The sequence below is a fragment of the Apteryx rowi genome, unplaced genomic scaffold, assembly GCF_003343035.1.
Source record: "Apteryx rowi isolate R43461 unplaced genomic scaffold, aptRow1 scaffold_5, whole genome shotgun sequence".
Lineage (NCBI taxonomy): Eukaryota > Metazoa > Chordata > Aves > Apterygiformes > Apterygidae > Apteryx > Apteryx rowi.
Genome location: NW_020450760.1, coordinates 2,893,077 through 2,909,756, shown reverse-complemented (window position 1 = coordinate 2,909,756; position 16,680 = coordinate 2,893,077). Strand labels below are relative to the sequence as shown.

Sequence of the window (16,680 nt, the reverse complement as noted above, 5' to 3'; positions counted from 1 at the left end):
GTTAGCATGGCGCAAATTCAGTACTGTGTATGGGATTTCATAAATGTCTGTAGATCCAAAAAATGCAACTGGGCTGCCTTTTTTACTGTTTCCATCTTTTATCACCTGTCCTTTTTCACCTTTGTCACCTTTTTTGACAACTTGTAAAACTTAAAAAAAAAAAAAAAAAAAAGTAGTATAAAAAGTGCTCACATACCGTCTTTTATCAGACATATTTCAGTCAGCAGATTACATTCTAGTCCAATGAGCTCAAGCAGTATCATTTCCAATACAGTGAAAAGACAACAAAAACGCCCATTCTATATAACATTGCAGAGATTGCTGATTACTGTTTTTTATTGTCCTATTTTATATACATTTTTTCCGTTATAAAAATACAGCTCTTATATACATTTTTTTCCGTTATAAAAATACAGCTCCCCTGTTATAGTCATCTCTAACACTGCGTACTCTCAATCATTTTCTAATAGTGATAGTTCTTGTTTACAGATTTATGATAGCGCTATATTCTGTGACAGCTTGGAGCATTTTATTCAAAGAAAATGTGCTTTTAAAACAATTTTAGATCAAGTACATTTGACATTTAACCTTCTTTTACTTCCAGAGGTAATGGAGATGCTCTGCCTGCTTTGGAAAGGTTATTACATTTTTTAAATTTATTTATAACTATTTTATTTTTGGAATGTGTTTTATGCATCAGTGGATTCTTCATTAGTCACAAATGAATCAGTTCCATAGCATATGCAGAACATTGACTGGGATTATATTTGCATATCATAGACATTTTTCATTTCTTTAATGTTATGATAGAAGGAATGTTCCAAGAAACTGGCACACTTCTGAAGCTACTGAATGCTGCAGTTATATTTTAGTTCATAGACTCAGCTTGACTTCAACTGTAACTTCCTCAGACTTACAGTGGAGAATTTAATACTGTGGCCAGGCTACTGAAATTAAGCTGTTGTGTTTGAAGGAAAGTTCAGATGATATATAACATGGCCACTTAAATCTGTGGGGTTTTTTTTTACTTGTTTTATTTTAAATTATTTGAGACTTTCTTATTGAAACGTTTTGCATCTCTAAGAGGATGGCCTGAACTGGACTTTCTCTTTTCTTTTTTATATCCTAATTTGGTAGTCCTACAAATACACCATTATCATCATTAATATAATTGTATTCATTCAAGTAAAAGTTTGCGTGCTCATACATAATAATCATCTCAGGAGAGTTGTGACTTTCTTCTCCTATTCCCTTCCTGCCAAGGTATTATATGACACCTCAGAAAAGAGAGTGGATTGTTTTTTTGTTTTTTTTCTTCTTTTGGGTGCGCGCAGGTGTCTTTGAAGTGAGGTCACCAGGTTCCTAGTAATAAAGGTTTATTTAGGTGTCACTGGCCAAAAAAAAAATTCTTTCAGCAGTTTTAAGTAACATGCTGAACATAGTTTAATGGTCACATTCCATTAGGTGGATGGTAACAGCAAGTTGTTATTTTTTATATTCTTGGATATAAGGTCCTTGCAATAAGAGAGGAGGATGTTTATTTTGGAGATGTGTTCGAGGGTAAATGTTAAAATGATTTCATATTTTAAGTGCCTCTGCCAGACAGAGACTTGTGACTCTATAGGAGAAAACAAAATTAGGAAATGCATGTAGTCAGTATAACTTCAGTTCTTGGAAAAATAATCAAACTATTTGTACGCACAGCAAGATTAAAAAAGAGATAAGTAACAGCCAACATCAATTTGTTAAGAACAAATAACGTCTGATCAATCTAATTTTCTTCTCTCACCGTTGCGCATGAGAGCGCAACAGACATCATGGATTGTGACTTTAATGAGGGTTTTTTGTTTTTTTTTTTTAATATATAGTCTCATGTCTTTTTGTGTGAACGAAGTAGAGAAATCTGGTCTACTTTGCAAGATGAATGCAGAAGTAGTTAGAAACTGTTCACAGTATTTATCAGAAGTTTACTCTCATGCCGTTATAGGCCTTAGACTTCACCTTTCTTTACAGCTTAGTGTAAGGAAGTGAATGTTTTTGGATTACTCAGGTAGGAGTATGAACCCGAGGACCACTAAACACAGTTGCAAAAGCATCCTGTGCTCAATAACTGTGCTGATGTTCTGTGAAGAAATCAGTGTTAAATAGCCTTTAAAATATCTGATTTCATAGTTGAGCAGTTTCACAGTAGGCTGCAGAATTAAACGAGCAGAAACATATGTTCAAGGTCTCTTTAAAGATTTTTTTCACGCTGTTTGTGTTACTGGTGGGCCTTTAATGAATGAAGAATTGAATTAAAACACTTCAGGAGTATAAAACACATTGTAAAGATGTAGTAGATATTGTTATCAAAATTGTGGAAATTATAGATTGAAAGAAACATTTGCTTTCTGCTTTGGAATAAAAACCTCTCACACAGCAAAATGATCTGTGGCATGGATTTTTCCTCAATTAGCTAAACAGATTTTCAGAAAACAATTTGCTACAGCCTGTGAGTTGACTGAATCTTTTTTATGCTGCATTTAGGAACTAAAATACAATAAATGTATATGCAATAAATGTACAAGCTTATTCAATAAAATCTGTTGTATTCTATTATGGATAAGGGAGTCTTCAGCTAAAAAAGACATCCCTTCCAATATCTAAAATCAGACTTCAAAAGGTTGAGTATGTATTTAATATTAATAAGCTGAATAATTGTACACAAAAGTATATGTAGCTCTAGACAGAGAACGATAGAAACATGGAGCAGGATCTTGAGAAAACATTGAAATTGGATTTCCCCAACTGTGGAGCTGAGTCCCATCACAGCAGTTACAAGTGCAGTGTGAAAAGCAGCAAATTCTGTTCATAGTAGTAAAACACAAAAAATGAAATTGGGACAAAAGAAACTGCTAATAGTTGAATTCACTATTTCACAATATTGAATTACACGAACTATTCTGCTGCACATCATCTTCCAAGATGATCTGATCCATCCCTCAGATGAATATTTTTACTAGGTTATTGATGTTCTGAAAAATTTCCAGGGACAGACATTTTCTAACTGTATAGAGAAAGCATCTCAGCTGTTTAGCCCTGCAGTTCTAATACCTAAAAGGGAAGGGTTTAAGAAATATACTTATGTGCGTGTTAGGAAAGGCCATTTTGCTTTTGATCACAGCAGGGAATTTGGTTCAGGCAGGTTTGTATGACAAGCAGTCTGGTTTAGATTCTGTATATTGTGTAATTTTTGTTCTAGCAATAGGAGAGTTTAATTGGTGTACTCTTGTGATTCTCCCCTTTTGAGTGTTTTATCCACTGCTTCTTTGCTCCCATATTTTCTTTCTACATTCCAGTCTTTTTCTTATTTTCTGTGACATGACAGTGAAATGAAATTTATGTATACATCTAACAATGCCAAAGTCTTCAGAATGCTGTTTGCCGATCTTCCAAAAACAGAGGTTAGAATGAGTTTCACTTTGGAGAGAGGGAATAATAAGAAAAAGAGGGGTTGATTTTAAAGTATTAATTGAAGAACCTGAGTTTTTAAGATTAATGCATCATGATTGTTCCTCAGACCAGTCAAATACCTCTCATGGTTAATATACACATCAAACACTAAAGTACCAGCTTAGCATAGGAAAAGGAAGCAAGTTAGAGTACACAGGTAAATTAGATGCTCCAGTTATTTGCATAAATTTTATTCATAAGTATTAGAGGATGGCCTGTAATGATCTCAGTGCCGTTAGTGACTGTCACCAAGAGCTTTTGGATAAATAACAGACTCTAGAAGACAAGAAAAGGGCAAACACAGTGCCTTTATTTATCTTTAAGATATGGGGAGACAAGGTAGGGAATTAGAATTTTAAAGTCTCTGGAAAAATACTGAGTGAATGATCAAATTATATGGAAGTAGAGGATGAGATAGGAAGATGAATTAATAACAAATTATGTTAAATCAATCATTTCTTTCTATGGAACGGTAACAGATCTTGTAGTTAGTAGAGGACATGCATCTTGAATTTAGTGCATGTCTTTTTGGTCGTGTCTTATGTGACTTTCTCATGCCTTAGGCTGAGGAAACATGGTCTAGAGTATCTGTTGGGAGCACAATGGGAGGAAAACATATGCATTGGGGGGAAAAACAATGTCTTGCTGTACAGGTAGAAACAGATCTCAGTAAAGTCAGCTAACCAATTCATGTATATCAAAAGGTTAGAAGATGAGTTTCACTAGATCACTTACATATATATCTAATGTCATTTGGGCAGTAAACTTTATGGAGATTTGTGACTGCTTCATCTGATGTTGTATGTCCTTTGTGAAGCCATTTGACAGGATTAGCACAGGTAGGCTGCAGTTTTTCTGATTCCTGTCTATAGAGCAGTAAAAGCATCTTAGTTATACTCCTGGAGTTTTTATTACACTAGGTGCTAGTAGGAACTAAGCTCCTTCGAAGCAAAATGCTGTTAAACTGACTGGTGAGCCTCCATGTGGAAATTTGGGTTTTTTTCAAGTGCTCTGGATGACAGAGCAAGATGTGTTTATGTGGCTTTTTTAAAGCCTGCAAATGATGCCTGGTAGTGGCATAAATGTGAGCAATCTCCTGTTGCTCCTGCTCCTCATGATTCTAATACTTTCTTCCTTCCCTATTTTATTTTATGTTTCTACAGTCATCAGGATACTGAAAGCTCCCATGAGGAGAGAGAGTCACTATTGTGCATGAGGCAGCAGAGGGCCTCTGCTGCCCTTGCTACTTCTCATTTCTCTTTTTCAGGGAGGAACTTCATGGACTGATTTAAGTCTTTCCTTCAGTATTGACAGAGGCCCTTTAGATCTTGCATGGGTCACTGGGGGGAATTCATAAAAAAAAAAAACAAAAAAACCTACAAAAGCCTAAGTTCGTGTAGAATAGCAGTTCCCCCCCCCCCCGCCCCACACACATGCTCTACCCTTCCTGCAATCTGTTTTTCCCTGCCCCTACTAGCTCAAAGAGAAACACACATGATAAAAAAAGAAATTTTACTTCAAAATAGGTAAATAAATAATATGGCAAGTCTTAATCTCTTGACTGTGTAGTTGAGTTCAGCAGTTGGGGAAAATGGAACTGATAATGAAACCAAATTGGTTCTGAATCATGAAATTAGCATGCAAAATATATATGAGAAGTTTTTGATAGTGTTCACCTAATGGTAAGCATTTACACCCATCACCAACTTTTTTTAGCACGGAGTATTTCTGGATGCTTAAGAAAACTTATCTTAAGGCAACTTCCATTTGCTGAAAATCTAGATTGATGAATATTTTAAGAAACTCTTGTCATAGTATTTTAAGTTTTTGACTTCTTCAGCACCTTCTTCTCTGTGGCTTACGCAGTCACTTTAATGTAGATCTTTACAGATGATATGTAAAATATAATTGAAACTGTGAAGCCAAAAAAATGTTTTTATCTCAGTCCATGCTGCTATTCTAAAATGATATTTCAGTGAATGTACATTAATATTATGAATTTGTTAGGATCAAAACAGTGAACTGTGGAAAAATCCTATAAATTAATCTAGCTGAATTCCATTGCCTTTGAAAGTGTCTACAAGCCAACTGATATTAACCACAGGATCCTGCGAAGATTAGTGTACACAATTAGATGTTGAGAACAGTGTAGCCATGGGAACAGCCATTGCCTGGGTATGATGGTATGCAAATTATTTCCCACTTTGAAGATGAAGTTTCCCCTCTTCACAGAAGTATAAGTAAACAACTCAAGAGAGGAGTGTAGTTTGGGATACAGGATTTCTATGCAGACAGTAGTTGTCTTTTCTAGCTGTTATTTTTATCCTACTGAAAGAAAGACTATGGCTTCTCTGTAGAGAAACGTTCATCTGTTGGATTTGTAGACTTAGCCCAGCATGTCAACTGAACGGGGACCTCTGTGGAGCTCCTCTCCTTAGTGTGCAAATCCACTTGTTCTCCCATAGGATGGTGTAGAATCCCATGAGCAGGATGAATTGAATGTGGATGGAAATCAGTGAGTTCAGTCTCATAGTTTCAGTAAATCCAAGTAGTCCCAGATACTTGAAATGTGCTAATAAAAACATATCCAACTTTGCCTAAGTATTTTTGAAACTGGATTAAAATGAATAAAATATTTCAATTCATGCAAAAAATTTCATCTTCATTTCTCATTTTGTTTTAGGGAAGCAGATATTTAGCAGCAAAAATGAATTTAGGATCACCACAATGAAGTTCTGCCCTACAGATTCAAATATTTTCATTTGTGGAGGGTTCAGCCCAGAAGTTAAAGCTTGGGATATAAGGAATTCTAAGGTAATTGAAATCTTCCCCCCTCCTCCCCTCTTCCCTTTCTTTAGTTTATTTAATGTACATTAATTCAAGGGAGTGATGAAGGACCCTTTTGGGGGAAAGGAGGTAAGGTAGTTAATTATGCTTGCTAAGTGCTCGAATGTGAGCAGTAAGTCAGGACTCCACTTGTGGTCATTGCAGAGCAAAACATTTTTAAAAACTGTTTCTATTTTATTTATTTATTTATTTTAATGTGTTTTCTAGTTTTGTAAACTTTTAGGTAAGGTATTAAGCAAAGGTTCAGAGGGCTCTGGTACTGAAGAATGATATCGTTTCATCAGTAAATGTTAGTGATTAAATGTTTAAAAACTAACATGACCCACAATTTTCTGGTAGAATTTTAAAACTGTATTTGGAAAGAATTTACTTTTTGTTCTAAAACTAATCTCATACCTCAGAAATCGCTAATTCACATTCACGTTGGTATCTTTGACTAATATGTTACTTTTCTTGTATCAGTATCATGTATTCAATTTTTAGCATTTAGGATGTTTCCTAAGTTGGATATGCTATGCTTTAGTAAACTGGTAGATGAGGTGTTCTTTGGATGAGATGTTATCCTGAAGTATCTTGCATTAGTCATTGATTGTGTTGCATGTGTTGACATGAACCTCTAATGTTTTTGAAGCATGAAGAGAAATATTGCACACAATAAATATCAATTTTTTTGGCTTCTGTACATATGAGTAATATATAGTTGAATTAAATAAAGCCAATAGCTCATTTCAGAATTGTAAAAAAAAAAAAAAAAAAAAAAAAAAAAAAGGGGGGGGGCAGGTGTGTTAGTAGTAAGCTGTACGGTAACTGTAGTTCTTTAAGTTGTTTGTGTGTGGATCAGGGTGTGTGTGTACGTACCTTCTGTGTAGAAGCCTGGAGTAGTTTTACATTCATGAAAGATCACACAGAGGCATGTATGGCCTCTGCTTCTACTCTATCCTGAATCTTAAAGGACGATGTGCTCCCAGCTGCCATTCAGATAGGACCAGAGTTGTATTCCCTAGCTGTGGAAAGGCAAGGTGAGCTGGTGTGCCTGTGCACACAGCAGGGCATGGAACAACGGTGACTGTCATCCGAGTAGTTCTTTGATTTCCTCTGAATTCCTGTGCTTGCGGATCCTGCTTATCCTGGTCAGCCATCTGTTTGCTCTTGAGGGTGACAGAAGGGCTCTGAACAAAGCTAAGGCTGCTTGTCCAAGCACTGTGTCTGACCTTGATGTTCTAAGCAGAGTAGCAGCGGAGAGATTTTATGTATGAGGGGAGCTCTGAAGTAGTTATGGGAGTCCCTTTGTTAAGGGACTACAGTGTTCTTAAGTAATCAGCAATCTAGTTCCTGTGCTGCAATTGCTCCTTTAGATTTGTCACTGGTTTTTGACAAAATAATTTAAATCAGTCTGGGTAATGAGAATGTTTAGTAAGTGTGTAGGATCTGTACCTTTAGGCTTCCCTCACTTCGATGAGAGCTTAAAGGAAAAGCATGAGTGAGTACACATCCAGAGTGCCAAGTCTGAGACTACTCTAAGATAAACTCATTGTGAGTTTCAGAGTTACAGTACTAGCATGAAAAACTTAATGAAAAGTAGAATTAAAGCTATGGAATTTTTCCCATCCATCATGCTTCTATGATGGTTAGTTTTCATTGATAAGTATGTAAAGAGATACTCAAAACGGTTCCATTAAGGAAGATAATTCTAGTTTTAGATTGTGAAACAGTGAATACTTCAGATAAATACCTATAAAACTTTTTAAAAAAGTTCTGAGACTTTCTGTGGGAATGTTTTCCTCTCCCTGCTCCTCCCCTAGCATTGCAATGGTATACAGTATTGTGATGTTGGCACTAAGTGATTTTAGTATACTGTCTCTAGAGTCAGGAGTTGACGGAACATGGAAATATATATCACACAAGTGGAAAATAATACCAGTTCATAGGGTGTTCATTGAGTATGATCACAGGTCACCATGTAAACTTACTGTAGAACAAAAACTATTTTTTTCCTCCTTTTTTTTTTTGGAGGGAGTGGGGGGAGCAAAGGGGATAAAGACTAATGAAAGTCTTTTCTCCTGAACAGCAGGGCCAGTGATTCCATAGCATGCAAATAAGGTAGGGAATATAATTTTTCTTTCTTGAAACTCTAAGAGTAGACCTAATTGTGGGCAGGAGGTGCTGTCTTTAACTATATACTTTACTGTCCTTTTTAACGTAAAGGACCCATTTGTATGTCATGTTATGTTGAACTTACTTTAAAAAGTATTTCAGGAGCTAAATGGGAAAATGGGAATAGATTTTTTGTAAAAGTTAGATTGTTGACCATAATGTCAAATTTGAGATATTTGATCCTAGTCAAGAAGAAGATGGCAAAAGTGGGTGACAGAACGTTCTTTCTGAGACTCTCTAATCTGGTGCAATAAGCTTTTCCATGAATGGTACTGTGAGTTAAAGGGCTAAATAACATATATTACTGTCTGTGCTAAATAAACTGTTCTTGAGTCATCTCCTGAGTCTGCTACTCTCCTTTTTTGGTATCTATGCCAATGCCTGGTATTTTGGTTTTGTCTTGGAATGGTGTTATGGTTGTACCAAGAGAAATGAACTGAAAAGCGCAGTTCTCGAGTCCTCCCTTCCTCTTCATGGAATTTCAGTGTTTCGGTACTGTTTTCCCTTGGTACCAGACAAGGTATCAAGCAATACTTTATTCCAAGCAAAGAAGACACTAAATATGTCCATTGCTCAAGGAAAGCAGCTCCTTCCCTTGTTAGACTGGTGCCTTGGCTCAACCACAGCCAAAATTATGTAATGATTTGTCTGACCAACTTGCTTGTAATTCAGGCCTGTTTAACCACAGTGTCACAAAACAGTTCCTTTGGAGCAGATATTGGACAGCATGTGCTTTTTAGCCTGGAAAGAGGATGCAGACCAGTGTGTGCATCCCATGCTGTAACTGCCAAATATTGACAATCAGTTTAGCTTGCTGCACTACAGAAGATGCCTCCTGCAGAAATGTATGCCTGTCCTTGCTACAAGACTGGAGTATATTGATTGACAAGGGGCAGTTTGATAGTCTTGGGAAAGTCTTCTCAGATAAACTGTTTTTGAAAAGCAGAAGAGCGGAAATGCCTTCATATCCCTCACCGATGATCAGTGTTACTGGAACAGGGAGAAGGCAAGTAGACAGGGTGTAGGACACGGTTTGCATGAAACGTTATGGCAGTAAGGAGCAGGCACATGAACTGAGAGAGAGGTTGCAGTAGAAGATGAAGAAATAAGAAGCAATGTAAAATTGGTAAGGTATTTTAGTTTATAAAAGGCACTGTTGTAAGAAGGCACAGGAACAGACCAATACTGATAAACTGTAGGCTTTAACAGCTCACCCATTCATATCTTCTGTAATTCTGATAAAACCTAGCCTTGCTTGATATGATCTGATATAATTTAATTCTAGTGTTTTTGTGTAAACTACATGTCTAGCAAAATTGCAGTGAGAAAAACTGTAGTTCTCAGTACTTTACCACTGCACAGTAATAAGAAATGAAGTTATGACTGGAATCACCCTCTTGTGGGGTTGCAGGGAATGCCGTAGAAGCTGCAGGTGTGTCTGCATGCAGACCCACTAGTGAACAGTTTGGCAACATCCCTAATTCATTTCCAGAGGACAAACAGGCACTGTAAAAGCCATTTATGTTTATATAGGCTAGTAGAAGTGAAATGTGAATACTTAACACTGAGTTTGACTATACATTCACTCTAAAGCAGCACTTAAGTTTTCTACTAATTACAGATTTTATCTTTGAGAGTGAAACAGTATTTTATTGTAACAAACTTTGCTGCCCAACTGCTTTTTATTTTCTCCTCCTTACTTATTGATCAGGGCATGGTGCCTCTTTCTAATGGGTGCAATGAGGTATTTGTCTTTCCATGAGCCATTCCATGTCCTCATTTTAATATTATTGGCTATGTAAAGGGTACTCAGGATCGTTGCACTATGGAGTTTTTCGTTTGGACTGAGAGTATTGCTGTTGTAATATATCTGAATGCACGTTCTGAAATCCTTTGATCCCATTTAATGATATGATTTCTTAGTAGGCAGTGCTTTCTGTGGCCAGGATATGATATATAGCAAAACTTAGACTAGCAGAATAATGCATTTTTATCTCACTAATTGGCCATACGCTCATTTTTGTAATGCTGAAGTACCATCCTTAGGATCTACCTTAAACTGTTGAATGGTGAAGAATGAATGGTTGCTTGTGTAGCTAGTCCTGCAGCACACTGCTGTCCTTGGAAGGATTTTGTGCAACTCTGTTTCTATAAGCTGATGCTAATGAAAAGATAATGGTAGTATCCCACAATATTACAAAGAAATAATTTACTCTTCAAGAGAATAAATGAATGAATTCATGTGTATTCTGACACACAGAATAGGAAAGGTTTTAGGCTTAGTGAAACACAAAACCAGCCTGTTTCTTTTGTACCAATTCTATACCTGATTCTCTGAGGAAGGCTTTAGAAGCCGTTACCTGCTTTGTTCATTGGGATGCAATTATATTCATGCAGAACTTTGTCAGTCAGAAAACTATCCAATTAAGCAGTGCATTAGGCATATTAATTTTAATAAGGCACAGTGTTTAATCAGCCTAGGAACTGGAAGGTGTAGCTTTAGCCTGGAAACAGATACTGATCTTTTTTTTGACATGTTTGTTAATTTGAAAACCATAGCTTTTCTAGTTATTGTGATTGACTAAAGCAACAGTGTATTTTACTGTCTTACGCTGGAACATTTCCAAAGAGGAGAAATACAGTTTGTGTTGTCCTTTGTTCTTCCTGTCTGAGGTAGCCATATCTCAGTAGACTGTGAAGCACCTAAATTCACATTCATTTTAAAATAGTGTTTTGATTTGAAGAACTGTGTGTGAATGTTGAAGATCATAGCTGAGTCGAAAAAGGGGGAAAAATAATCAAACTCTGATTGATTATGGCTTCTTCTTACAGAATTAGTACCACGTATGCAAAATTATGTAGTTACATTTCAAACTATCAGCTATAGAACAGTTTGATTAGGCATGAATTATCAATATCTGATGTCTGCTTCTCCCTCCCCAGTTTTGGTTTTTTTCAGTAGATTCTTCAGGTATTCCTGTGTTTTCAGCTTATATCATTATCTTTGTTCAAATGATACAAACAACTTGTTATCATTCTTTTCCATCTTCTACACTTACGATCATGGTCAAGATTGGATAAAGTGTACTGCCTAATATTTCAAAATTTATCCTGTTGTAATGAGTACTTTTTGCTCTTAACTGAAATAGATGGTTGAGGGCTCGTTCTGCTTAGTTTCTGTTTTGATGCAAACATCCTTAATATCTTTCAAGTGCTTTCATCCTAATTCATTACAAGATTTTCCTTGGTATTATTGCTGTTACAAGTTTGCAGTAGCTTTGGTCCTGTTTTGCCTCAAAGTATTATTTCAAGTGATTTAGCTTGTCATTCAGCTTGGAATGATTGTGTGGGTGAAGTAATGATTTCCCCACCCCCCATTATCATATTTCTGATGGCATTTTCAGGCCTTGCAGCATATTTTGGTGATATAGCAAACATCCTAAATCAAGTGCTTTAGTCTTGTTATTCACTGCACATTGAAAACTCAATTTCAGCGTTCATCCAATTTCAGAGATGGTTCTTTAGAATGTATTCCTGTGTTTTAATGGGCTATCCACTTGCACATCTTAATTAAGGCAAAATAACCATTATATTTCAAATGCATAACTTGAAAAGTATCTGACTTCTCACTTAGGAACTGATGTTACGTTCTCAGCCTGTGCTGCTGAGAGAATTTTTGGTGGAGATTCAGAGAAAAGCAATAAGCATCACAGAAATGGAGGAAATGACTAATAAGAAAACTATTGTCCAACTACACATATATATTACTTACATGCAGTGGCTGAAAATACATGAAGATAGGTTTGGGGCAGTCTTTTAGCTAAACCCATGAGAAATGTACAGTAGGCTATTAATCAGAAAAGCAGATATCAAATCTGTTTTACTAAAAAAAAAAAAGTGCTGAAAACACTTACTGCTATCCTTTTTCTGTTGAGCAAGTAGGCAAAATGATTTCAAAGGTAGCACTGGGTATTGCACGAGATGAACGAGAATGGAAGAACAATAAGGAAGTTAAAATCTTCAAGGTAAAGTTAAGCAATATACCTCACAGGGAAATGAATGGTTGGAGCAGCTTGTTAACTGCTCAGTAAAATGTAAAGCATACAAGCAAGTCAATATTAGAGACAAGTAATCAAAGCCTGAAAAAATAAATAGAAGAGGCATTTGAATAGAATTTAAAGATTCCTTATAGTGGTATTTCATTCTGTTTGTGTTAAACCCAGTTTCATCTATCTGGAGAAGAGATTATTCTGTGGATTTTATATTGCTGTATAAAGGACTGATACTATATATTGCTGTATAATGGATTGTTTAAATTTATGAAAGATCTGGAAAATGTGTATACAGACATTTTGCATTGTTGACCAAAGGGACAGCATCATGTTGAAGAGAGTCCCCATAGAGCCTTTGGACCTCGCAGCCATACCTCTAAAAGCAGATGGTCCTGTAAAAGGAACACTGCAATAACTGCAGTAACACTGACATTTTAAATTAGTCATGTATTTTAGAGGTATTCTCTTTCTCTACTGAGCTGTGGAGAAATGTCTTAAGATGTCCAAGCCAGCTGCATTGCACTGTCACTTGCTGTTCTGGCCAATCCACATTAGCTTTTTAGACAGGAGGCAATGTATGTATTCCAACCACTTATTCTACCTGAAACTTTAATATTCCTTGAAATACTGAAGCAAAACAAAGGATTGAGCTTGGATCTTTTAGCTCAACATTAAGGATTTCTTTGTGTTCACAAAAGCAAAATTATTGCAGCTAAATGCTTTAATTTTTTTTAGGTTTGGATTCCTAGTTTCACCCAGTTGTAATATCCATTACAATTTGTAATGGATTGTAATATCCATACCCATTTCTGAAATTGAGGCCTTATAAGCTGTAGAACAAATTAGAAAAATGGTGGAAGCAGTTATTTTGAACTTCTAAAATTAGACTGGAAATGCACTGCAGAATTTTTATTATTAATAGAAACAAGGGTAGAGTAGCAATAGGTCTTTTTCCATATTGGTATATTATTCTGAATTGAACATAGTTACAGTTTTGTAGCTAAGTCAAACAATCATCTATAGCTGTATGCTTTAAAAAAGGTGATACTCTTTATATTGTTGATCTATTTCTCTGTATTTGAGTTTATAAAGAGCTAAGCCTAAGTCATTAAAGAATAGTTAGAGTGCAAGTGCAGTGTGTTTGTTTCCCTGGAAACATTCTATTGCAATTTTTTTTAAGATGAGATGCAGTCATGTTAAGTAGCACGTATTTAGGAAACCTAATGAATTTGTCTCTAGATGGCATATAAATATAAAAAAGACTGTAGAAATTGGTGGAATTATTTGCACTTCTGGTTTCTATAGAAACAGCCAATACATAGTCATATACTGGTGGCATTATGATGAACAATGTAATTAAAATAGATGATTTATGTTGCACTTTAGAAAACTAAAGTTATTCTTCTTGCACTGTGAGAGAAATCTGAATCCATCAACGAAAAGTTTGAAGAAATATGGTGCAGATAGATTTGCACGTGCGTCATGGTGTTTTTATTTTGATTAATATTAAATATTAATATTAAATATTAATTTACTGTTAACATACTGTGGTCCTTTTTGAGTATGAAAGCCCTGTGGCTACAATGCATACATGGGCAGTCCCTCTGTGTGGCAGGCAGACGTGGTATTGCAGGATGAGAATCGTGGATCAGTCTGTGCATATCCAGGAGCAGCCACTCCTGAAAAAGAGAGCACTGAAATAGGCCAGGAACAAAACAGACCTGCTTCTGAAGCATGGGTGTGCAAGGGGGAAGGTGCTGGGGAATAGCCGATCCTGTTCTGCTCCGTGTTTAGACAACAGACCAAACAGTCTTTAGTTGAGACAGATTGCACAGGTGGAGCGCAGGCAGGGACTTTATAGGTCCCTGAAGATTATGATATTTTGTGATTGAATAAGAACAGCTGTTTCAAGGCAGAGCTGAGGCTCAGTCTTAGTCCAGTGCTGTGCCTCCAACAGGGGACAGTATGCCTTTAAAAAAAAAAAAAAAGGGGGGGGGCAGGACAAACTTCTCTGGTATAATTCCCAAGAAACGTTAAGGTTACGCAGGCATTTCTAAGTTACAGTTTTGAGACTCTGAGCCATAGAGAGTGTCTTTGTCATTCATATCTTTTTGTGAATTCATTCTGTGGATTTATTTGTTCTTGATTTTTAGCATCTTTGACATCCTGTAGCAAGGAATTCATCAATTGAAGTATGTGTTGTGCAAAGAATCATCTCTTTCTGTATGTTTTGAAGCTGCCTTCTGAATCTTTAGATTTTAAATTTATAGAAGAAGCTGTTCACTTTCTCCATGTCATTCAGACTTATTTATTTCAAATTCTTTCAAATTCCCCTCAGTCATTCCATTTCTTGACCGAAAAGTCCTTGATTACTGTTCCTCAGAGAGAAATCATTCTGTATCTTTGATGTTCCTTGTCTCTCTTCTATGTATAGATTTCACTTCTGTATCGTATTTGAGATGGCGAGACAATTTGAAATGGAAAATCTGATAAAGTATTTTAATTTTTTTCTAATGAACAGCTGAAACTGTCGCAGGATTCTCATGCCTTCTCTAGCAATCTGAAAGGGTCTTTTAAAAAATCAATGTATACAGTGTCCGTAGCTGAAGTCATATAAGTCAATACGAGATTAAGCTCAACAGTTTCTTTTTAATCAGTCTCCCCTCCCTTTTAATTATGCTCAGAATGCTTATGCAATCTTGAGCTCATGTCTCAAAACATTAGCAGTTGCAAACAGTACAAAAATACTTAATTAAATAGAAAAGCAAAATCCTTTTTTTCAGTGACATAAAAAAATTTACCAGGTTTATGCTAAAATTCTTTAAAAGAACTCAACAATCTAAAAGAACATAAAACCATACCATTCTTGACCTTTCTGTCTATGGTATTTTCATATTTTTAGATTAAAATCGCCATTAAAGCTTTTTAGATGGGGATCAGAAACATAAATTGGGTTTGTTACTTGTTCATTTGCTCTTATAAAGTACTCTATTTTTGTTTTTGTTGTGCATGAGTAGCTAAAAAGCCAACAGTGCTCATCAACCTCAACAACACATAGAAAATCTATGGAGATTAGCATGTGGTTGGAATGAATTAGCTCACTCTGTAAGAGTAGCTCATTTAAACTGTGATAAATTAGCATTGGTTTCTGTCAACACAAGTGGCTTCCACTGCAGTAGCAAAAAAACCTTTTTTTTTAAACCTGAAATGCACATTTCCTTGTTATTGTTAGTATTGGCGTAGCACTGTTTCACAGCTGAAACTTGATCAGGCTCCCGTCGTATTAATTACCCAACATGCTGCTAGGAAGAGGCAGTTTCATGCCAAAGCACTCAATCTAAAAAGGTTGGATAAGAAGTAGAAAAATAAAATATGACCCTTTTACAGGTTTGGAATCAAGGCACAGACTAATTAATGATTTTTCCATGATCATCTGGATTATCTGTAGCTGTGCTAGGTTTTGGGACCTTTATCTACTGATTCTCAGGGCAGTAACTGTGTAACAGCATGTCTCTCTCTCATGACTTAGGTAAAGATGGAGTGGATTTTTGGAAGTGAAGTGCACGTAGGTTACGGGTGGCCAACATGGAGCTGGGGAGAGCAGCAGATTCTGAAGTGCTTGTATGTAGGCTTGGAGCTCTCTTGAAAAACAAAATACAAGGCACTGCATATTTTATACAGAGAAGTATGATAGACCATCCATATAGAAATACATAACTTGAGTTCAGCATCGCAGCATGCTTTTCAAATCACCAGAGCTATAAGAATCTATTCGAAACTGATTTAATTTGCTTAAATTACCTTCCTTGAAGAATGTCTGCAGCCATGAACTCTTGCCTTAGTAAAGAAGCTTTATTATTATGCTGGATTTTGTTGACACCAGAAGCTATTAGTCCTTCCTTTGAAAAGATTTCTTTTGTGTCCAGAAAATATTTAGATTGAACAAGGGGACTGTAGGTTTTCAAAGGCTTATGGGTGATAAATCTGCAAACAGAAAAAGAGCAAAAGCTGTTCTTAACAAACTAAAGCCAGCAGGGTAGGAAGACTGATGCTTTCCTTAAGCAAGTTCCTCGGGCATGTCGTGAATTAATTGTCTAAGGTAGAACAAAACAGATTTAATTATGAGTACTTTTCA

The 16,680-nt window shown here is 36.1% G+C and overlaps 1 protein-coding gene across 3 annotated transcripts in view; it reads left to right on the top strand.

Moving 5' to 3' along the window:
* The window catches only part of WDR25 (WD repeat domain 25), a 68,480-nt gene that overhangs the window by 45,942 nt on the left and 5,858 nt on the right, over window positions 1-16,680 (top strand). For all 3 annotated transcript variants that reach the window (XM_026079718.1, XM_026079719.1, XM_026079720.1), the window contains one exon: window positions 6,176-6,306. In XM_026079718.1, the coding sequence (XP_025935503.1) occupies window positions 6,176-6,306 (131 nt within the window). The remainder of the gene's footprint in view (window positions 1-6,175; window positions 6,307-16,680) is intronic.